A 23,389-nucleotide genomic window follows, 5' to 3' on the forward strand; every position below is an offset into this window, starting at 1 on the left:
GGATGCGGGAGAACCCGTGGACATTATATATCTGGACTTTCAGAAGGCGTTTGACACGGTCCCTCACCAAAGGCTACTGAAAAAACTCCACAGTCAGGGAATTAGAGGACAGGTCCTCTCGTGGATTGAGAACTGGTTGGAGGCCAGGAAGCAGAGAGTGGGTGTCAATGGGCAATTTTCACAATGGAGAGAGGTGAAAAGCGGTGTGCCCCAAGGATCTGTCCTGGGACCGGTGCTTTTCAACCTCTTCATAAATGACCTGGAGACAGGGTTGAGCAGTGAAGTGGCTAAGTTTGCAGACGACACCAAACTTTTCCGAGTGGTAAAGACCAGAAGTGATTGTGAGGAGCTCCAGAAGGATCTCTCCAGACTGGCAGAATGGGCAGCAAAATGGCAGATGCGCTTCAATGTCAGTAAGTGTAAAGTCATGCACATTGGGGCAAAAAATCAAAACTTTAGATATAGGCTGATGGGTTCTGAGCTGTCTGTGACAGATCAGGAGAGAGATCTTGGGGTGGTGGTGGACAGGTCGATGAAAGTGTCGACCCAATGTGCGGCGGCAGTGAAGAAGGCCAATTCTATGCTTGGGATCATTAGGAAGGGTATTGAGAACAAAACGGCTAATATTATAATGCCGTTGTACAAATCGATGGTAAGGCCACACCTGGAGTATTGTGTCCAGTTCTGGTCGCCGCATCTCAAAAAAGACATAGTGGAAATGGAAAAGGTGCAAAAGAGAGCGACTAAGCTGATTACGGGGCTGGGGCACCTTCCTTATGAGGAAAGGCTACGGCGTTTGGGCCTCTTCAGCCTAGAAAAGAGACGCTTGAGGGGGGACATGATTGAGACATACAAAATTATGCAGGGGATGGACAGAGTAGATAGGGAGATGCTCTTTACACTCTCACATAATACCAGAACCAGGGGACATCCACTAAAATTGAGTGTTGGGCGGGTTAGGACAGACAAAAGAAAATATTTCTTTACTCAGCGTGTGGTCGGTCTGTGGAACTCCTTGCCACAGGATGTGGTGCTGGCGTCTAGCCTAGACGCCTTTAAAAGGGGATTGGACGAGTTTCTGGAGGAAAAATCCATTATGGGGTACAAGCCATGATGTGTATGCGCAACCTCCTGATTTTAGGAATGGGTTAAGTCAGAATGCCAGATGTAGGGGAGAGCACCAGGACGAGGTCTCTTGTTATCTGGTGTGCTCCCTGGGGCATTTGGTGGGCCGCTGTGAGATACAGGAAGCTGGACTAGATGGGCCTATGGCCTGATCCAGTGGGGCTGTTCTTATGTTCTTATGTTCTTATGAGGTCTCTTGTTATCTGGTGTGCTCCCTGGGGCATTTGGTGGGCCGCTGTGAGATACAGGAAGCTGGACTAGATGGGCCTATGGCCTGATCCAGTGGGGCTGTTCTTATGTTCTTATGTTCTTATAATCCTGACCACAGATGCCAGCATATTTGGTTGGAGGGCCCAACTAAATGGCAGAGTGATTCAGGGTCATTATTTCTCTCAGGAGATGTGTCAAAGCATCAGTCTCCTGGAGCTGCGATCTGTCTGTCTTGCTCTGTTTTTAGCTCAAACCTCATTTCTGGCATTGTCATGTTCTAGTAAGCACAGAGTCCACACACACAAAAAAACAAACAAACCAAAAAAGTTATCTCTCACACCTAGCAGGAGAGAAGAACATAGAGGCAGACTGCCTACACAGATGGAGCCTCTCAGAAACAGAGTGCAGATTGCATCCAGGAACTGAGGACCAGACTCAGACCCATAGTAGGTAGTTTGCCACTTGTAATAGTTTGCTACTGCGAAAAACTCGCAATTTAACAAATTCTACTCCAGGGTAAGAGACAAGGGAGTTGAATTGGTGGATGCACTATCAAAGCCCTTGACCTCAGGGGCTCCTAAGTTGTTCTGGTGGCACAAAAGTGACCAGGTTGGTACCCAAACTTAATACAATTATTAAGACAGGAACCTTGAGAGATTCCAGTCTGGCCAGATATAATCTTACAAGGCCCTTTACAATACCCACAACCACACAGATTCCAATTGACAGTGTGGAGGTTGAAAACTTGGAATTGCACCAATTGAACTTCTCCGATAGGGTTACAAAGCCCAGACTATCCTCTAAGTCAGGGCTGTAGTGTAAAAGGTGGCCTCCAAAGCCAACATTTTCTTGGCAAACCCACTGATGTAGCCAGTCATAAATGTAGAATATTCTCTCTTGCTGATTTCTTCTGCCTACCACCTCAGCCCCAAGATCTTTCACACTACCCAGTGCTCAAAGCTGTGCCTGGTAACAGTGGTTCAATCTACGTGTTGTGCCCCCCCTGGGCACACCTGGAAGTGCCACCTGGAGATGCCATTCCTTTCATCCTCTCCCTACCCATAGGTGTTCTGAGGGCATGGAATGCCATTTGCAGCCTCTCTGGCCCTTAGAATGCCTCCAGTGGAGGCAGCAGATACTGGTGGGTCTCATGGCAGCATGGCTGGAGTGGTGGTGTCACCCCACAGCTGTGCTACCCATGGTCATTTATACACAGGGTCATTTGGTCAATAATATAATGTCTGGAGTATTGCATACAATTCTGTATATTTCATTTATTTATAATTATAAAAAACAAAGGAAAAGAATGTCATAATAAAAGAAGAAAAAAATAACATTAAAGATATATCAAATAGTGCAAAAAAAAAAAATCTGCAATAATGCAGCATGGGATAAGTCAAATGTTCTAATTACAGGTCCAGCCTTGTTATATGTGGATTTTTTATACATGGATTTAACTCAACACAAATGGCTACTGCAAATGAGAAGGAATGTGCTGATCCCTGGAGAAGGGGAAAAATGCACCCCTTTAAAATCACAGTTTTAAAAATTGAACAGTCCTTTAACAATAGCCTCGTTAATGAGAGAGAGAGAGCAGCCGGCTGACAATCCATCAATCCTTCTCTCTCCAGGCAACCCCTCCCTTCCCCCTGAGCACGTGAAAGAAAGCACGTGATCACTTTGCATTGGTGAAGGGAGGGGCTAAGTGAAGTGCCTTTCTAAGCGCTTGGAGGACAATTGATTGATGGATTTTCTCTCTATTTCTCCTCCTGTTCCCACATTACCCTGCCACACATGGGGCTAACCTGGCGCTTAGCATCCCCCCGCCCCATCTAAGAGTCTTTGCAGGACCACTGCAAGTCTGACAGGAAGATATGGTTCCCGACCTCTGAGAGATGCAAGTCATCTCCCCTGTAAAGGTGAGGCAGAGAGCTTGCTATATCTGGGTGGCGAAGAACCAGGCCACCAGCTGCCAACACTTCCCTCCCCAGGTGCGCATTCACCCTCCTTCTGGCTCTATCAACTCCAGCCGGGCTTGTAGTACACCTCCACACCCGAAGTGGAAGCAGATCCGACCATATGATGATCAGACCAGGCATCGAGCTTCTCAGTGTGGCGAGGTCCTCTGCAGCCTGCTTTCTCAAGGACAGCCCCGTCCTATGGCAAAAGTAATTACCACCAAGGTGTATGAGAAGCACCTGGGGAGGAGGTGCTCCCTGTATACACTCCCATGCCATGGGCAGTAACTGCCCCTACTTCATCCCTCTTCTGGCGGCCCACTACACTGAACACTGTGCTCCCAGGCCCAGCTGAGATCCAAATTCACTCTTGAAAGCTTGCTTGTGAGCCCAGAAGACAATGGAGTGGTCACAAATCAGTGTCCTCGCTGGCAGGGAAAGACCCAGACCTAACAATTAAAGAAGGAAAAACAATGTAAGTAAACATGAATAATCAGGTGATAACTAAGACAACCCACCTGCCTTGGGGTGCACGTAGCTCTTAAATGCCCAAGATCTCCACCTACCTATTCTTTTGATCTCTCCACTATCCCAACCCATTCCAGCAGCAGCTGTTGCTGCCCCTATCCTAAACGAATGAAGGCCAAACTTGGCCAAGTCCTGGCCAAGGTCATCCAAACACTTCCTCACTACAGCCAGGAACTGGAACTTGGTGATGGGCTCCAGCCTCCTCGGCCCCAGTGGGGGGCCATTATTAACATCCTGAGATCCGCTCACTTTGTGCGCCTCCTGCGTCACATCAGCCCCATTCCTAGCACAACGTGCTCTTTCCACTTGTGCACAAAGAGCAGCCCATAGGACACGCCTCTTTGAGCCACATATTCACACAGCCCTACCACCGGGCAAAGTGAGGAGTTCCCTGCCCCATTCAGTTGGACCCACTGTCCATGACCAACCTGATCCGTCTTTGACCGCCTCAGCCTCATGCCAGTCTGGGTCCAGTGCACGTCCGTGACCCATAGGGCATGCTCAGAGGCGTCCCACCTACTTTGTGCCAAAACTTCACCCTGGCAGAAGGCCCCCCCAAAAAGAGAATAAGGGCGCCGGCCCTAAACAGTGCTTCAAATGGAGTGGAACAGACTGCACTGAATGACTCACATAGTGATCCCAGGAGGTCAAACATTATAGGCTACCTACTTCCCCCTCCCTTAGGGTCCTCCTGTGACCACCCTGTTAACATTCTCCAAATGCGAAAATCCCCAGTGCAGTCAGATAGCCTGTGCACCTTGGCCTCAAAAGCCAGGGCTGCCAAGTAGCCTCCAAGTGTATTACTTACCCTGCCATTTGACCTGAGCCTGACTAAAAACTGCGTCATATGCTCAGGGAGGATGGGCGAAACACCTGGGAGGCCAGCATTAGCCCTGAAGCCTCAAACTCTCCTACTCTCCTTTTATAACTTGACCAGGTGCTTGGGGCCATTCACTGCCCTGTTGACTTCTTGCAACCAAGGTTCCACAACCACTGGGGCATGGGTCCAGCTCTTCCCTCGTGCAGGGTGCCAGCTGCTGAAAATGCTCCTCCTGGAAACGAGAGAGAGCATCGGCTATCCCATTAGCCAAGCCCAGAACATGCCTAGCCACAAATAACATATTAAGACATAGGCATTGCAGTACAAAGGCGTGTACTAAACGCATGGCTCTTGGGGACTGGGAGGTTTGCCGATTTATAACGTGAAATACTGCCAGATTATTGCACCAGAATTGCACTGTGGAGTCCTTAAACTCTAACCCCCAGAGGTGAACAGCAACCGCGATGGGGAAAAACTCTAAAAAGGTCAAATCAGCTGTAATGTCCGAGTGCCAACTAGAGGGCCATCTGCCAGTGCACCATCTTCCCCAAAAATAAACCCCAAAGCCTGTGCCGCCTGCAGCATCTGAGTGGACTGGCAGCTTGGCCTCTTTGCTGAGCGCCAGAATGAGACCCCATTAAAGCCTTTCAGGAAGATAGCCCACATGCCCGTAATCTCCTGCATTGCTGATGTCACTCTGATCCTGTGATGGGGCTTAGAAGCCCCTCTAAGGGAGTCATACCACCTGCGCAAAAAGACCCTACCTGGTACAATGACCTGGCATGCAAACTGTAAGTGGCCCAACAGCTCCTGCAACTCCCTTAGTTTCATCTTCCTTAGCTTCCTGCACCTTGCCACCTACTCCTGTACAGAGGCCAGTTTGGCTTCAGGGAGTCAGCACTGCTTGACAGTATCAAGCTCTATACCCAGGAATGTGAGGCAGGTGGGTGGGCCATCTGTTTTGTCATTGGCTAGGGGAACACCCAGCTCCCTACACAGGGCAATGAAGCCCTGTAGCAAAGTCCCACAATCACCAGACTGTGTGGCCCCATCAGGAGATAATCATCAAGGTAATGCGCTGTTGACCTAATCCCAGTACTCTTGCACAAAGCCCATTCCAGGAAGGTAGCTACCTGTTCTTTCCCCCCCCCCCTAGATTCAGAAAACCAAACCCAAAATCTTTCAAATATAAAAATCATTGCAGGAGATTAGTATCATATTTAGGCTCATACTAGAATGGAAAGTGTCCTGTGTACACCAAAATTGACTTCTGCAGCAGCTGCAGTCCTGCAGCTGTATTGTTGAGCTATATACTCCTTCATGGCAAGCGGATTCACAAGATAAAGAGCTATTGTAGCAGGTCAGTATCATCCCAGATGTGACACTGTTAAGGAATGTATGCATTCCTGGGCCTGGTGTATATGGCTTGTGGCAGCAGTCACCACCATGTGCCCATGGTAATTCCCCCAGCATCCCACAAGGGCAATGAGTTTGGGTGAGATTGGAAAATGTAAGGAAATTTCTGAGCCCCCTTTTTTGGCTCCTGGGTCCCCTTTCTGACCCTGGGCCCAGGTACAAATTACTCCCTTTACCCCCTCTTCTAGGCCCTGCCCCACATTTTCAGCCCAATATATCATATATTCTTCATCTTCTGTTTCAAATTTCAGCAACAATTTGTAAATCTTAGAAATTATCTGCTCTTCTTATTCTAATTGTTTTTCCAGTATTGACTTTCCTCTTGAAATCATATAATTTTTTATCGATTTTAAATCTTTTTGCTATTTGTTCAAATAAAAAGCATTTAAAACCTTCTTTTATTTTTTCTCTAGAATTGAGTTTATATTGCCCTGTGTAAAACTCAATAGAATTATATATAGTAACTATCTCCCTGTACTGTACTCAAACCAGAACATGCTTCTTGTGGTGAAGTCAATAGTGGAATTTTACTGCAAAACCTATTTTTGCATCGGTTCCATATCTTCCACAATGCATGTCTGACATAGGGATTCTTAAATTCAACATTTAATTTTACTTTTTCATAGCATACATATCAGTGCCAACCAAAATTTAATTGATGTCCTTCTAAATTCAGCTATTTTCTGTTTCACAATAACAACCATTCTTTCATCCACAGGAAACAACATCTTGCACAGCAGATTTTCAAATCTGGCAGCCCTAGTCTTCCTCTTTCTTTTTCATTTAAATTTAGGTAAAGCTAAATTTTAAAGTTGACTTAAGGTTAGAAATATAGACAGTACACTTCTCCTCCTCTTCCTCTCTCTCCTAAACTTGAAGAGCACACTTGCCTTCTTCTCTTCCTCCCTCTCCTCACCCAGATGCTTCTCTCTGTCTTACCTTGCACTTTGTGCCATTTCTTTATTCAGCATATAATTAGTCTATGGAACTCCTTGCCTTGACATGGTGATGGCATCTGGCCTAGATGTCTTTAACTGGGGATTGGACAGTTTTATGGAGGGAAAGCCTATCAAAGGTTATAAGCCTTGATGGGTATGTGCAACCTCTTGATTTTAGAAGTAGGCTATCTCAGAATGCCAGGTGCAAACCCCTTGTGGCATGCACCTAACTGTTCCTTTCTGACATCAGGCACCTTGCATCCTGGTGCATCCAATCTTCCTAGAGAATCTCCAGGAAGTGCTTGTTGAGCCTCTGCTTTAATCTCCAATGAGGAATAATCCAACACCTCCCTTGGCAATCTGTTCCATTGTTGAACCGCTCTATCAGAAATTTCTTTCTCAGAAATTCTGAGATTCCAGCCAGAATCTCTTTTCTAGAACCCATTGGTTCTAGTTCTACTTTCAGAGGCAGTTGAGAACAAATTCTTCCCTATGACAGCCCTTTGGGTATTTGAAAAGCACTATCATATTCCCTCTCAGCTTTCTCTTCTCCAGGCTGAACATACCCAGTTTCCTCAACCTTTTCACATAGGGCTTCCTTCAGCATCTCCTAGCAATCCTCCTTGAGCATCTCCAGAAGGTACCTATCAAGCCTCTGTTTAAAGATCTCAAGCAAGGGAGAATCCACCACCACCCTCACAACCTGATTCACTGCCAAATTGCCCTGACCATCCAGAATTTCTTCTCAGTGTCCTGCTGGAATCTCCCGTCCTGGAGTTTGTACCCATGTAATCTAGTTCTCTGCTTGCCTGCTCCATAGATGCCTCTGCCTGCTATGTGGTCAAGGAAGCCAGTTCACATTCCTGTAAAGGCACTCATCTTTCCCTCCCTCCCATCGCTAGTCCTTGAATCATTCTCTGAAGAAACCTAGTTGTTAGGCTTTTTACAGCCACCAGTACTGGTCTATCTTTGGGCTCTTGTAATGGTTCACTTTGCCCTGAAGAGGGCAGCAGTGCACAGATCTTGTACACCAGGGAGTTGGAGTCTTGTGTATGAGAACTGCTTGACATTCTGAGCACAGCAGGAGCCTTGTTTGGTTTGAGTGTGTGTGTGTGTGTGTGTGTGTGTGTGTGTGTGTGAGAGAGAGAGAGAGAGAGAGAGAGTGTTCTGGAGTGTGTTTCTCTCTGTTCTGCAGTGTGTGTGCATGTGCACATGTATATTCATGAGGTCAAGACATGCATGTTCATTCACTCTCTCTTATGCAATGCATAACTGTCTCTGACTCCTTTGCTCTCTTGCTAATGCCCTGGCAGGGAATGGGGAAACTTTCCTCATGAATGCCTTCATATGGGCAGATCATCCTTCCAGCATTTCCTTTGCTTTGCTAACAAAAGACAGACTCTGAGGAATCCCATTCTAATGTGAAGCAGGCAACACCATCAACAGAAATTAACAGGCCTCGTGGCTCTTAGCCCAGGGGCTTGTGCCACCATTCCCAGTCTTGTACAAGGCTCCCAAGTTGGTCAGCAGCTGTCACCTGAGTTCTCCTCATGATTTCGCATTCAAGGCTTTGGAGGAAGATGGCTGCCAGCTAACATTTCCACAAAAGAAAAATGTCTTAATTCTCCCCCAGTTTACAATGGTTTGGGTGTGGGTCTCCACAATTTTTCCATCCTTTCTTGACAAGGATCCCTTATTAAGGTTCTGCTGTTTTTATTGACCTTCAAGTCCTACAGACTGAGGATTGCATCGAATTACTCTGCAACCTCTGGCGGAACATAATGGGGAATAAGAAGAAGAGAAATAGAGCTTCCCCTGGCCAGGACTCTCCAAACAAAGCAACTAAACAGCTTTGTCTGGATGACTTTGTTTCTTGGCATGAGTCAACGACTCATCAAATATTGCCTCATCAAATATTTCTACTGTGCTGGAGTCAGAGCCACTTACAGCTGCTGCTGAGGATAATGCTGTCTCACAGGAAAAGTCTTCCTTCTCCTCCCCAAATTGCCAGTGGTTGGATAAGGGACAGAGCGCAGACACCTCACCTTTTTTCTCTGTCCAAAAGAGGGAAACAACTGCTAAAGATGAACTTCCCAAGCCCTGTGAAATGGTTTGCTGTTGATGACTCTCTGTTGGCTTTGATGGGGCAGCATTGTATCTTGACTGGAAGGACACTTCTGGCTGTTCTCAGGGAAATCAAATATGTGACAACACAAGTTCACGCCCTGCAGGAAGGCTTTAACGTGCCTTGCGGAGTTGCTGCAATTGCAAGACCAGCTGCATGCGAGAAACGGGAGGGAATCGCCTAGACTCGAGCATAGATCCACTAAGTTTACTGCCTTGGAACGCGGGGGAGGGTAAACAATAACCACTTGCCGCCTATTAACTAGGCAAGTAATCTTGGAGATAGGGTGCAATTTCTGGAATTCTAATCGATGGTCCACCAGACGACAAGTTTTGGACTCCTTAGCCAGGCTGCTGAGGCTGGAATTCAATCAAATTGATTTGGGTTCTATTGAAAAATGATCTGGACCTCCCTCTAAAACCAGGCTGTTGATGGAATTTACAAATCCAACTATCCCCTTGATGCTCATTAGAATGAGGAACTTTTTGAGCACATTTGATATAGTGGCTAAGAGAGTTTTCACGGACACAGGCTGGGCATCACCTTTATCTGGAAATGGGAAATTAACATCCCCACCTGTTACAGTAAGTATACCAAGGCTAGTACACGATAGCATCCAACCAAGGACTCAGGCAACTGATAAACTTTTGGAGAAATGTAATACTAATTCTCAGGAAGAGCAGCTGACACGATCTATCTCTGAGAGCTCAATTAAAGCAGCCACTGACGAGCTGGAGGAAATAACTCACCATCTAGAGAGATACCCTGCTAAACTTAGGACTGGTACTGAATCTTTGAAAAGGGCTTCGTCAGTGGAGATGACAGAGGCAGAGGAGACATTGCCCACTGCAGCCCATACTACCCCACCTGAAAAGGCAGCTGTGCCTCCATCCCTCACCTGGCCCTCCAGTAAACAAGAGAACAAAAGACACAAAACCAGTGTGAGAATGCCTCCTGCTAATGATCTGCTGATAACAGTTCCTTCTGTAGAGATGGTGGAGCTAGAGGAGACTGTGGCAAAGGTAGCTCATGGAATCCATATCGAAAAGACAGTTATGCCACTTCCCTGCACTCCATCCTTGATTAGACAAGGGGACTACAGACAAAATAGTAGTGAGGGAATGCCTCCAACCGAGGGACCAGCTTCCAAGTGCACTATTGAAGCCTTTTTGCTAAGTCTCAACACTGAGGAGGAGGATATAATTAATGGAGCGGTGTTGGCTACAAAGCAACTTCCTTACCTGGAACAACAGAGGGTCATTAATGTGTTGGAGAAGAGTAGAATTACTCAGGAATTCTGAAGAGAGGAGGCTGGAAGAAAAAGGGCAGTTCAAAGAAACCACCTGTTCTCAGGAGCTTCTACCTGAAGCCCAACTGTCCATGACAGATTCTCCAGTCCTCATAAATCCATCTCAATCAAACAGGCACAATATGAAGGAAGCTCCTGACCTACATCATCTCCCCCACCTTACAACTGTTGTTGTAGATCCTACAGCAACTACTGCAGAGACATGTAATAATGTTGCATCACACATTAGTGCGTTATTGGATCAACTGGAATTGGACGGACTTGTGTTTGATCGAAAGGCTGTACAAACTATAAAGGACTTGCCTCAGGAAGGAAAGAAAAAAATAGTTGATTGTCTAGCTGATCTTAAAGTAGATCTTTCTGGGTATTCCCACCCACTTCGTGATGTTTATCAGAATTCTTTGCATCTAGAAACAGCAACTCCTCTCCCAGATTCCAGCCTAAATGATTCTATTAGCCCTGCTACCCATACTACTACATACCACCAGCAAGTCCCTTGCTTTTTATCGGGGTTACCTCCAACTTCCCCACAGACTCCCAGACATTCAGTTCCCTCACAATCTGATGTTCTCGAGATGTCCCTAACAATTGGTCCCAACCTTTTAGATTACAGGGATTGACTGACAGAACCACCTACTCCAACAGATACCAATTTGGCTAAATTTCTTTCTTGGAATGTAGCAGGTTGGGCTTCTAAGCTCACGGCCCCTAATTTTATACCTTTTCTTAAAAAATATGATATAATTTGTCTCCAAGAAACTTGGATGGTCCAACCTATTACTCTAGAAGGGTATAATCAGTGCTTTTTTTGTAAAAAAAAAAAAAAGGTGCAGGAACTCACTTCTTTTATTTATTTATTTATTTATTTATTTATTTATTTTTAAACCATTTTTTATACACACGAACAGCCTCCAGCAGGGGGCTCACTCCAGGAGCTTAACTGTGGGTTAAGTCCTACCTGGGACTTTAAAAAAAAGGTAAAAAAAAAGCCTGCCTGGGACTGAACTTTGAGGAGTTTTGCAGCCTCAACTGGCCCCCCTTTTGGCAACTGGCAACCAACCTTTATATTTTGCAGCCATGGAGCACCTTCCCACCTAAAAGAAAAAAAAAATTATTCTTCATAGGGATTTGAACCCCTAGCCTCTGGCTCCACAGACCAGCACTTTAGCCATTGACCCATAAGAGCTCTTAGGCTCAGAGTGTTTGGAACTAATACTTAAGGCACTGATGGCCACCAGCTGGGCTCAAGACCTTATATATTAGTTCTGAACACTTTAATAACAGGCTTTCCTATAGCCCAATGGAGAGAGTGCTGGGCTATGGAGCACAAGGTTGGAGGTTCAAATCCCTCCCTAGCCAGCAGTGCAGGGTGGGGTGGTGCAGGCAGGGAAAAAACGTGGGGGCAGGGAGGAAGGAAAAAAGGGGGTGGGGTGGTGCAGGCAGGGGAAAAAAGGTGGGGGCAGGGAGGAGGGGGAAAAAGTGCTGGAACACCGTTCCGGTGCGTTCCATTACAAAAAAAGCCCTGGCTATAATGTTATCTCCTTACCAGCAACTAAGTCTCAAGCCAAAGGCCGTCTTTCAGGCAGGCTGGCAATCCTGTCATTATCACATTTCTCAATTGATTTTATTTTTATGTCTGATAGTTACTGTAAGATACAGGTTGTCAAACTGTCATCGTCGCCCTGGGATGTTTTGATAGTCAATATTTATATTCCACCATCACAAACCAAAGCCTCTCGGAAGCACCAATGGAAATATTTCAATAAGATTATGGGAGAATCTCGAACGCAGATTTGTGGGAGCCAAAATTCTTATTTTTGGGGACCTGAATGCGAGAACCGGTCCAGATCATGTCATCTTTTCACATATTTGCAACTCCATGGATGACTTAAATCTCCCCTGTTACTGTCTGTCTGAATGCAAATCAAAGGACCAAGTGATCAATGAGACTGGTATTTACTTAGCTAAATTCAACCTGCACTGGAGTCTGATATGGCTCAATGGCTTATTAGATATGTGTGATAAAGTAGATTTCACCTTTATCTCTAGACATGGTAATAGTGTAATTGATTATATTTTTATTCCTGCCCCCATGTTGTCTTCTGTGAGACAATTTGCAGTGGGAGAGCCTTTGCTTAGTGATCACCTCCCCCTTATCTGTGTTTTGCTGCTCACGATGACCTTCTCTTCTCCTTCTCCTCAAGATATGCCTTCCTTTTATAGTGTATCTCACCCCAAAATTCTCTGGGATGAAACATCTTTAAGAATTTTTAAAACTTTACAATTTTCTGTCTTGGCAATTACAGCCAAATCTACTTTTTTATCATCAAAGACCCCTTCTGATTTCATTGCCAAGTTTGACGCCTTTTTAGAATTATTTATCCCTGCCTTAAAACGATCCCTGCCTCAGAACTTGGGCCCTAAAAAGAGTGGGGCAAATGTAGTCTCATGTGATCCCTTTTCAGGGATCAAATTAGAACTTAGAAAGCTTTTCAGAACTTTCAAAGAATCATGGGCTTCAGTTCTACCTCCACGCTATTTTGAACTGAAAAGTCAACTTAGAGAGGCTATTGAATTTGCGCATCAACAATCCTCTCTTGCAAGGTGGAATTTACTCCATAGAGCCATTTTGTCTAAGAATTCTAAACCATTTTGGCATATTACTTCAGGTTTCTTCCATAATTATGTTTCCCTAGTTTCTCCAATCTCATCATTTATTTGGGAAAATTATATTAAATCAACCTTTTATGATGATTGTAAAGTCACTTCTTCTGTACCACTGGCTTCATTCTCTGAAGTACATAATTGGCCTCCTGTATCTGAGTCTGAAGTAAAGCAACTTCTTCTTCTTTTGAAATCTGGGAAGGCTGCGAGCCCAGACGTCCTTCCCCTTGATATATTCAAGGTTGACCCAGATTGGTGGGCACCACTATTGGCAGACCTGTTCACAGTTGTAAATAATACTGGTATTATGCCTAACTCATGGACCCAATCAATCATTATGCCCATTTATAAAAAAGGGGATAGAAAGCACCCAGGGAGCTATCGCCCCATCTTTTTGCTATCCTCTCTGGGTAAGATTTACGCAAAATACCTTTTGGACAGGCTCATCAAGTGGCTGAAAGAAAATAACGTTATTGGCCCAGAACAAACAGGCTTCTTACCTGGTAAATCTATTTTGGATAACTGTTTAGCCCTATCCCATTTAGTGACTAAGTATGCCAAATCTAAAAATTTCCATCTTTATGCTGCCTTCCTGGATTTAAAAGGCGCATTTGACATGGTTGACAGGAAGCTACTTTGGCTAAAACTGGACAATTTAGGTCTGGACAAGAGACTCTTTCTCTTAATCAGGAAGCTCTACTCGGAGACTAGCTGCTGTGTTAAATTAACACCATGTGGGAAACTTTCGGCCCTAATTCCTACTAATTTAGGAGTCAAACAAGGATGTGTCTTAGCCCTTATGCTGTTCAACATATTTATTAATGATCTGGCTCCTCATTTGTCCTTAGTTGATGCCCATCCTCCTAAATTAGGTAATTTACCATTCCCCCTTCTGTTGTATGCAGACGATATGCTGCTGTTGTCCCGTACGAAAATTGGTTTGAAGCATTTAATCAACTCGTGTATTAAATACCTAACTTCCAATAAATTGCAATTAAACTTTGAGAAGTTTAAAATAGTGGTTTTTGGTTCCCAATGGAAATCTACCTCTGGTGGGAAGGTAATCGAACAGATTCAAGTTTTCAAGTACCTGGGAATTCTGTTTCATCATAGGCATACTTGGTCACCCCATCGCCAGGCTGCTATTAACTCAAGCAATTTATTAGTTCAAGCTACTTTGTGGTTTTTTTACACCTGGGGCAATTCTTATATTCCAGCAGTAGTGCAGATTTTTAAGTCCAAGGTTCTGGCACAATTGCTGTTTGGTATCCCTATCTGGATTTCAGCCATTTCCACTCTAGTAGAACGTGTTCAATCCAGATTCCTTTATAAGATCTTTGTGGTACCTCACTGCATCCCTTACGTAGCATTGTGCCTTGAAGCTGGTCTGCATAAAATTGAAACACTGGCCTGGCTAAGATTCTTGAGATTTTGGCTAAGGGTCGTTTTCGAGGCAAATCAGAACATCATGCTCTCCAATATTCTTGCTGACATTTCTTTTTCCCCTGGTCTAATCTTATTTCACAAAAGATTCCAGCTCTTAGGTTTATCAACTGCTCTGATAGGAGGATTACCCATGTCTGCAGCTTACAATCTTATTTGGACCCGATTATTTGATATAGAGGAACAGGATTTGCAAGCTGCAGTCCATAAGTCTTGTTTGCCTCTATATATTGGTCTTTCATGGCCGTCTGATTTGGGTTCAAGCTACCTATCGTTCATGTGTTCACCTCAGATTCGTAGAGCCTTTACACTGGGTAGGTTTAATATCTTACCTACAAATGTACTAAGAGCAAGATTTAATAGACCATTGGAAGGTCCCCAGTCATGTTCTTGCGACCTGACCTCAAAAGAGTCCTTGACCCACGTACTTCTGTACTGTACCGACTATATTGATTTATGCTATCGATTTCTATATCCATTTCTGGAAAGCTTTCATGGTTCAGATACAGACTTGGTCCGGTACTTGTTAGACGGGAGAAAGGAGTGCCGCTCATCAAATGTAGCAAAATATATATTTGAGGCACTGTCAAGGCATAAATTCCTCTGTATTTCTTTGCCTGATCAATGATTGGTGGCTACCCTGAATGTTTTGTTTTCTTGTTGGATTGTTTATGCCAATAAAGGTGGAATGAAAATGAGAATGAAAATGAAATGAAATTAAAAGAGATGCATTTAAACTTGCACTCAGTGAAAGAATAGCCTTCTTGGTCTTTTCCTCCTCCACCTCCCATGATGCTGGTCATTTTTTCTCAAAATATGCTGTAGTAAATGCTTTGATGGGTACATTTGTGCCTCCCCCCCCCACTTTTTCCTTTGTGTCTTTCCTTCGTTGAGACTCAGGAGAACTAGGAACTCTGTTAAAATAAGAGCATGAAACACAATTCACCCTTCTTCCCAACCTCGTTGCCTCTCCTTTTTTCCATTTAAATGACATGCGGTTACTTAGCAACAGAGGAGGAATTTCAAGGGGAGATAAGAATGACAGCAGAAGGCTCTCTCTCTCTCTCTCTCTCTCTCTCTCTCTCTCTCTCTCTCTCTCTCTCTCTCTCTAAGAATTTATTCACCAGCCCCAAAAGGTCACCTTCCCTTCTGTGCCCCAACCCTGAATGTTGGGATGCTGGAGTTGAGTGTGAGCTGATGGACAGGGTTCCACCTGCCTCCCTTGCTAAGGTGGTTCAATTTGAAGGGAAGCCCCAAGTGATATCAGTAAGCTCTCTGCATACACATGCAGTGACTGAGCAGAGAGCAGTGGGACATGGAGGGGTGACCTGCCCCTCCGAAGCATGGAGGGGAAGGAGGAGCATTTGCCCACCTCCGTGCCCAGGGTGCAGGAGGGCAAGAGCCTGCCCAGGTCCCTGCTGAGATGTGTCGTCCACCCATGGCGCCATGGTGCTGTCTTCGCCCTCCAGCCTCATTTTCTTGTGTTCTTTCCTGCCCAGTGATTATATCATAGAGGAGAAGGTGGCTGCCTTGCAGAAAAGGGAGCATGAAGGATTCGGCTTCATCCTGCGCGGGGCCAAAGGTAAGGTGGACTGCTCTTTTTTGCGGTGCCAAGAAGTGGGGCAGTGGAGGCTGCTGACCACAGGGGAGGGACATATGTCTTGCCCAGGAAGCACTTCCTGGCACTGACTTTTGCCCAGGCATGGTGGGATTGTGGCAAATGGATGACTTGACTCTGGAAACAGGTATTAACCAGACACAGCAAAGGGTGTGTGTGTGTGTATGAGACAGACCAAAAGACAGATAGATAATGGAGCTCGCTTGAATTCATATGTACTCAGGAGGCATTTACATGTGTTATGCCATCTCTCCCTACATTTCATGCTTCCCCAAAGGAACTCTCCACATCTCCAAATGAACTTTCCTCAGAAACACTGAGTTTGCTTCCATGTTCCCTGTGCACATGGGACATGCTTGTCACAACCCTTACCAGGGTTGAGACAGAAACATCTTCTCTGATTTCACATCTGCTACAGAAAGATTGCTTTTTACTATTGGTTGGTTCCCCTTGTTCTTGACTCTGCCTTCATGGGAGCTGTACTGCCACTGTTACCAAGGAGGATTGCCCATTACCCATACACTCAATGCCAAGCTTTGGGGGAAGGGCTTTTTTAATACAGTTGCTTTCTTTGCCCACCCACTCCCACATTTCATCCCTTTGCTTCACCTGCATGTGATCCTTGTTTTACTTTGTAATTTGAGAGGAGTTCTTGAAGTCCAAGAAGACCTGACAGGCCCCGTTCAGGACAGATGTGTTGAGTTATTTAAGCACGGTGGTAAAATATTTCTGTGACTGTTCAGAATGTTCTATAGTCTATGGAAAAGATGCCCCAGTGTATTCATAAAGAACTACTATGAGCGCTGGGCCAATGTCTGTTAGGCAGATGTCCCTGGAGGTGTATAAGGCAACATGAGTTTTTGGGTGGTTGTGTGGCTGAGAGCAAGGGAATCTTGGGAGGGAACCTCAGGAGTTCAAGACTGTTCAGAGTTCAAGAATGCTCTGATAACTTCTGCCTGGCACCTGCAGAGTCATTCTAGCTGGAGAGTGCCTTGGTATGGCGAGGTGGTCTGGTGTGTCCTTTGTAGGGATCCCTGAATCTGGAGCAGGGCTGAGCCTCTTGGGATTTGGAGCTTTCACTATCAAACTCAAAGCAGGGCAGTGGGTGCTACCAAAGAAAGCTTGGGTTTTTTAAGCAGAAGGCAATTGCCAGTGGGACAAAAAAAAACTGCCAGTGAGGCAAAAAATCAACTTTACATATAGGCTAATGGGTTCTGAGCTGTCTGTGACAGATAAGGAGAAAGATCTTGGGGTGCTGGTGGACAGCTTGATGAAAGTGTTGACCCAATGTGCAGCGGCAGTGAAGAAGGCCATGCTTGGGATCATTAGAAAAGGTATTGAGAACAAAACGGCTAATATTATAATGCTGTTGTACAAATTGATGGTAAGGCCACACCTCAAATATTGCGTCCAGTTCTGTTTGCCGCATCTCAAAAAGGACATAGTGGAAATCGAAAAAGTGCAAAAGAAAGCAACCAAAATGATTACAGAACTGTGGCACCTTCCTTATGAGGAAAGGCTACAGCATTTGGGCCTCTTCAACCTAGAAAAGAGGTGCTTGAGGGGGGACATGATTGAGACATTCAAAATTATGCACGGGAGGCATAGAGTGTATAGATAGACACTCTTTTCCTTCTCACACAACACCAGAACCAGGGGACATTCACTAAAATTGACTGTTGGGGGAGTTAGGACAAAGAAAATATTTCTTTACTCAGCATGTAGTTGGTCTGTGGAACTCCTTGCCACAGGATGTGGTGATGGCATCTGACCTAGACGCCTTTAAAAGGCGATTGGACAATATCTGGAGGAAAAATCCATCAGCCTCTTGCTTGTATGAGAGAAAAACTATCCACTCTTTTCTACACAATGTATAATTTTCTCAGTCATGTCCCTCCTTAATCACCTTTTTTTCCAAATTAAAATGCTCCTGATGCTGTAGCTTTCCCCTGTAAGAAAGGTGCTCCAGCCTCTAAACATTTTGGTTGCCATCTTTTGCACTTTTTCAAGCTTTATGGTATACTTCCTAAGGTGTGACAACCAGAACTGTATACAGTGATCACCCTATAAAGGGACCTGTCCTCATATTCTATGTCTGCTCTTTGATGAGGGACTTGATCAAAAGCTTTTTGCAAGTCAAAGATACAGTGCCAGCTGGGTTGCCATTTGACATCTCACAGGGGGAGGCTTACTAAGGATGAATCCACAAGGCCAGGTGAATGCAGAGGAGATTCTTTATTCAGGAGCAGAACAGCCAACTGCAAGAATATCATCTGCCTCTTCCAGGGCAAGGCAGCGATGCCTGGGGAGGTGTGTGGGGAGGGAAAGCTTGAGTGTCTTCCCCAGGCAGGCAGAGCACTAATGTCTGCCAGAGGGTTGGTGGTTCCTGGCATCAAAACAAATAAAGGCTTGGGAAGGTGCACCTGGCAGCTTCACTTCGCCTGTCAGGTGGTGTCTTCCAGGGCAGAAGCTCTGACCAAGACCACATCATGGGGATGTAGGTGGGGTGGAACTGCTCAGAGCTGACTGTCAGGAGCTTGGCGGTCAGTGTTTTCCCTCAGCACTGAGACCCGGAGGTCAAGGTGCTGGCAGAGTGAGATCCCAGCCTGGAGCCAGCTACTGGTGCTGCTTCTTCCCCACACCTCCCTGCCTGCTTTAAGTTTGCCTGGCTTCCATTGCCCTGGGGCATGTCTTCCTGGCTGCCCTGAGCAACTAGGCTCCTCACTTAGTGAGCACTTCCATCCAGTACCTGGAGTGGGAGCTCTGTAGAATGGTGTCACTATGACAGGACCCATCCACATCCTATTTTCTCCTGTCCATTGCCTTTGGAAAGGCCACAACAGGAGATGAAGGCAATAGCACTGTCTTGCTGCTGCTGCCCTCCAACTAGGTTTCAAAGGTAGGCTGCAGTTGAACCTGGAGGCAGCACATGGCCATTGTGACTTGTGCCACTGATAGACCTGTCCTGGACATAGTAATTTGTCCAGTTCCCTATTAAAGCCATCCAAGCTAGTGTTCACCACCACATCTTGTGGCAAGAAATTCTGTAGGCTAATTATTTGCTGTGAGAAGAAATCCCTTCTTCTATCTCTCCTAAATTTCCATTGGACTACCAAGCCTGGTTCTAGTATTGCCTGTGTGATTTCATCCACTCTATCCACTCTTCACTCTATATACTCTATCCATGTATAATTTTATGTGTCATATTCCCCCAATCACCTTTTCACCAAGCTAAAATTGCCCAAATTTTATTAACTCATTGCCCAAATTGCCTTAACTCATAAGGAAGATGCTCCAGCCCCATGTACATTTTGGTTACCATTTTTGGCACCTTTTCCAATCTCTTCAGCATTCCTGAGGTGTGATAATCAGAACAGTTATCAAACCCATAAAAGAGCCTGTATTCTTGTTAAAGAGGCTCATAAAAGAACCTGTCCTTTGTAGAACCATAGTTTCCAAGTTGCAAGAAGTTATGATTCCATTTTGCTCTGCATTGGTCAGACCTCACCTGGAGTACTGTGTCCAATTCCAGGCACCTCACTTTAATAAAGATGCAGCCAAACTGGAGCAGGTTCAGAGGAGAGCGACAAGGATAATCAGAGGGCTGGAGAACAAGCTGTATGAGAAAAGTTTGAGGAAATTAGGTATGTTCAGTCTGGAGATGAAAAGGCTGAGAGGGGATATGATAGTTTTGTTCAAATACCTGAAGGGCTGTCATATGGAAGAAGGAAAGTTTTGATCTCAACTTCCTCTGAAAGTAGGACTAAATCCATTGGGTACCAACTACAGGAGAAGAGATTCCAATTGGACATCAGGAAACAATACCTGATGGTAAGGGCAGTTTGGCAGTAGAACAGATTGCCAAGGGAAGTGGTGGATTCTTCCTCACTGGAAATCTTCAAGCAGAGGCTTGACAAGCACCTGCTGCAGATGCTCAGGGACCATTTGCCAGTTGACACAGAGAACTTGAGAAAATTAGTGGGACTTTGTGTAAACCATGGTTATTTTCCTTCAGCAAGATTTGTTCTTCTATATGCTTAATAATTTTATCTTTAACTGTACAAGTGAACAAGTGTGAACAAGTGAACAAGTCTTTGTGAACAAGTGTCAAGCAGTAGTGTATTTGAGGGGGGTCAAAGGGGTCACAGGACTCCAGGCAGCACTCTTTTTGGGGTGCGGCAATGTTGCTCCTGCCACAGCCTTTGGGGTCCTGCCTCCCTCACCCACACACCCACTCCAAACATGACTGGAACTGTACTCTGACCAGAGTGAGTGTGTTCAGAGAGTGTTCTGAAAGAAGTGACTTTTAAGGCCTTAGAAAATCTTGTGAGGCCCAGGGAGATTTACCCAGGCCTCAGATGCCTTCTATGTTCTCCAGAAGGCCTTAGAATGTCACTTGTGGGGTTTTTTGGGCAAAGGCACAAGTAAAATTCAAAGGCCTTGTGGAGGCCTTAGAAGGCATTCCGAGGCCCAGGGAGGTTATGTGGAGCTACGTGCAGGGGCTGGTCCTGGAAAGTGTGCCTTGGGATGGCACACCTTCCAGCTATGCTGCTGGTGTTAAGCTGACTAGCTTGTGATTTCCAGGATCCCTCCTGAATCCCTTTTTAAATATCAGTTTTATATTGGCCATCTTCAAGTTTTCTGGCACAGAGGCTGAGGTTACATCTTTTTGTAATCACAGGTTACATCTTTTTGTGAGAAGGTCAGCAATTTCATATTTGATTCCCTTAAGAACAATTGAGTAGATTCCATCTGGGCCTAGTGACTCCTTTTTAATTTGTCAGTATGCTCTATAACTCATCCCATCACTTTGATTCAGTTTTTAGACATTTTGTCCCTGCGAGGTTCAGTTCAGGTATGCAGGGATGGGACCCTGAGTTAGGTGACTCGAGTTCAAGTCGCCAATATGCATTTTTTTGCTGACTCGTGTTGATTCACGTGCATGGAAGATTTGGCAAAACACTCAAGTCAGGGGCCCCTTGATTCGTCTTGTGTGCTCCCTGAGGCATTTGGTGGGCCACTGTGAGATACAGAAAGCTGGACTAGATGGGCCTATGGCCGATCTAGCGGGGCTGTTCTTATGTTCTTGTGACTTAGCTCTCATCCCCATGCATGCAGACTCAAGGCTGCCTTTTTCTGGGTGTTCTTATTTTTTTCACAGTGTGAAAAACCTTGTGGGGTCAGACCAGGCAAGCAGCAGGGAAGTTCCAGCCAGAAGACAAGGAAGGGTTAATGTTATGGTTTTGCATCAAGCAGTGGAGAGGCAGGAGCAGGCTCTTTTTTCCTTCAATGCTCATTGTACGAGTGATGGGCGGCCTAATATTTTCTTAGGCTGAGGTAGGGTAGAAGGAGGAGCTCAAGGAGGTTCTTGCCTTGTGCTAAGCTGTAGAAGCCCAGATTGGGGGAAGGAGGCGGGTGAAGGCTCTCTTGCCCATCTCTGAAAGTATTGATGGTCATTGGAGAAAGGATGGGCTGTCTGATACTTTCTTTGGCTGAGGTAGGGCAGAAGGAGGAACCAAGGGGGTTCTTGCCTTACAATTGGCTGCAGAAGCCCAGGGAGGAGGAGGAGGCAGGAAAGCCTGGGGAGAGTCGGTTCATAGCAATCACACTTGCTCACTGCATGGCTTTTGTGAGCTCCATTGTTACTTGGGAGGAATGGGACTACTTCTGAGTAGATCTGCAAAATATTGGGTTGTTCTGGTAAGCCTTGCAGCTGCTGCGTGTGACATTCTTCCCTCTTGCAGCTTCTGTCCCTGCTCCCATGCAGTCCATCCCACCACCTCCTACCTTGTTTTCAGATGGGATGAGGACAGCAGGGGAGTGATTAAAGTTGGACACACACATATACCGCAGCAGCAGCTCCATTTTTCCCCATAGTGGCTTTTTAAAGGGAAAGACTCAAGTCTCTGGTCTTTTCAAGTTGTGAAAATGCTCCAGGCAACTTGAAAATTGTCCCTATTAGGACTTGTTTTTGGGTCGAGTAATAGGGGGTGAAGACTTGTGACTCAACCCTAGTCAAGCCGCACTGGATTTGCCCATCTCTGAGTATCTCTAATATATTTTTAAATTTAAAACTCAGTCTTTCAGATTCACTGCAAACTTCATATCCTCTTGAAGTATTTTCCCTCCCTCCTTGTTTAATGAAAACTGCCTAGCTGGCAGGTTTCAGCTTTTAGTGAATTTGAAGAAGACTTTATTGTTTTGCCTTGATACTTTTAGCCATAAAAATCTTTTCTCACATCTGTTCCTGTCTTCTTTGGAAAGAAGCCTTCTTGCCTTTTATTGTTTCCTTGACTCCACTTATGAGCCATGCTGGCATGGTTCTTGGTCTGGGTCTGGGGGTGCCTTTCCTATTTAGTGGTATATGTTTTTATTGAGCTTCTGTTATTAAAGTTTTAAATAGTCTCATTCAGGGTTCCAAAACTGTGAGCTGTGGCTCCCCAGGGAGCCATGGAAACCAGCTAGGGGAGCCACAGAATTCTTATTAAAAAATCCTTCCTCCCTATAGAACATATAGCAGCGATTCTCAAAATTTTAGCACTGGGACCTTTTTAGAATGCGAATCTATCAGGACCCACTGGAAGTGATGTCATGACTGGAAGTGACACCATCAAGCAGGAAAATTTTTAACAATCCTGAGCTGCAATCCTACCCACACTTACCCAGGAGTAAGTTCCATTTACTGTCATTGTTAAAAGCATATACAGAGTAACTTGTTAAAAGTACAATTCTGTAACATTTTCTCCAGTGCAGTCACATGCCATAGTAACATAAAGTCTAACATATTAAAAATAAAATAATGAAATGATGGGGAACCACCTGATATTGGCGTGTGACCCACCTATTGGGTTCTGACTCACAGTTTGATAAACACTGATGTATAGGATTGAAGCCTTAATGAGGAGCTGCAGTAGGCCCAGTAGGGCAAGGGAGCCAACAGTCAAAAACATTTGGGAACCAATGGTAAACATTTCGAAGTGATTTGATCTTTACTTTTCAGGGTTCTTTTGACTAGTTCTCCCATTTTTGGGACGTCTCTCCTTTTGAGATCAAATATGTCTTTTTTGGACTTTTTTGGAAGTTTTCCAATATTGTGCATATATTTCAAAGTAGATAGCACTATGGCAACTGTTTCCTACCAGTTTAATGGCACTTAAACTTAATCTTGACAGTTCCAGGGCACCACATTCATGTCCACATAAATGTGTCCCTTCTATCAGTTCCAGGACTAACTG

At 45.1% G+C, this 23,389-nt stretch overlaps 1 protein-coding gene across 3 annotated transcripts in view; it reads left to right on the forward strand.

Annotated features, from left to right (window-relative positions):
• Nucleotides 1-23,389, forward strand: part of SHANK3 (SH3 and multiple ankyrin repeat domains 3) — a 297,280-nt gene that overhangs the window by 202,168 nt on the left and 71,723 nt on the right. For all 3 annotated transcript variants that reach the window (XM_066634645.1, XM_066634644.1, XM_066634647.1), the window contains exon 14: nt 16,036-16,118. In XM_066634645.1, the coding sequence (XP_066490742.1) occupies nt 16,036-16,118 (83 nt within the window). The remainder of the gene's footprint in view (nt 1-16,035; nt 16,119-23,389) is intronic.

This window comes from Tiliqua scincoides, chromosome 7 (assembly GCF_035046505.1).
Source record: "Tiliqua scincoides isolate rTilSci1 chromosome 7, rTilSci1.hap2, whole genome shotgun sequence".
Classification (NCBI taxonomy): Eukaryota; Metazoa; Chordata; class Lepidosauria; order Squamata; family Scincidae; genus Tiliqua; species Tiliqua scincoides.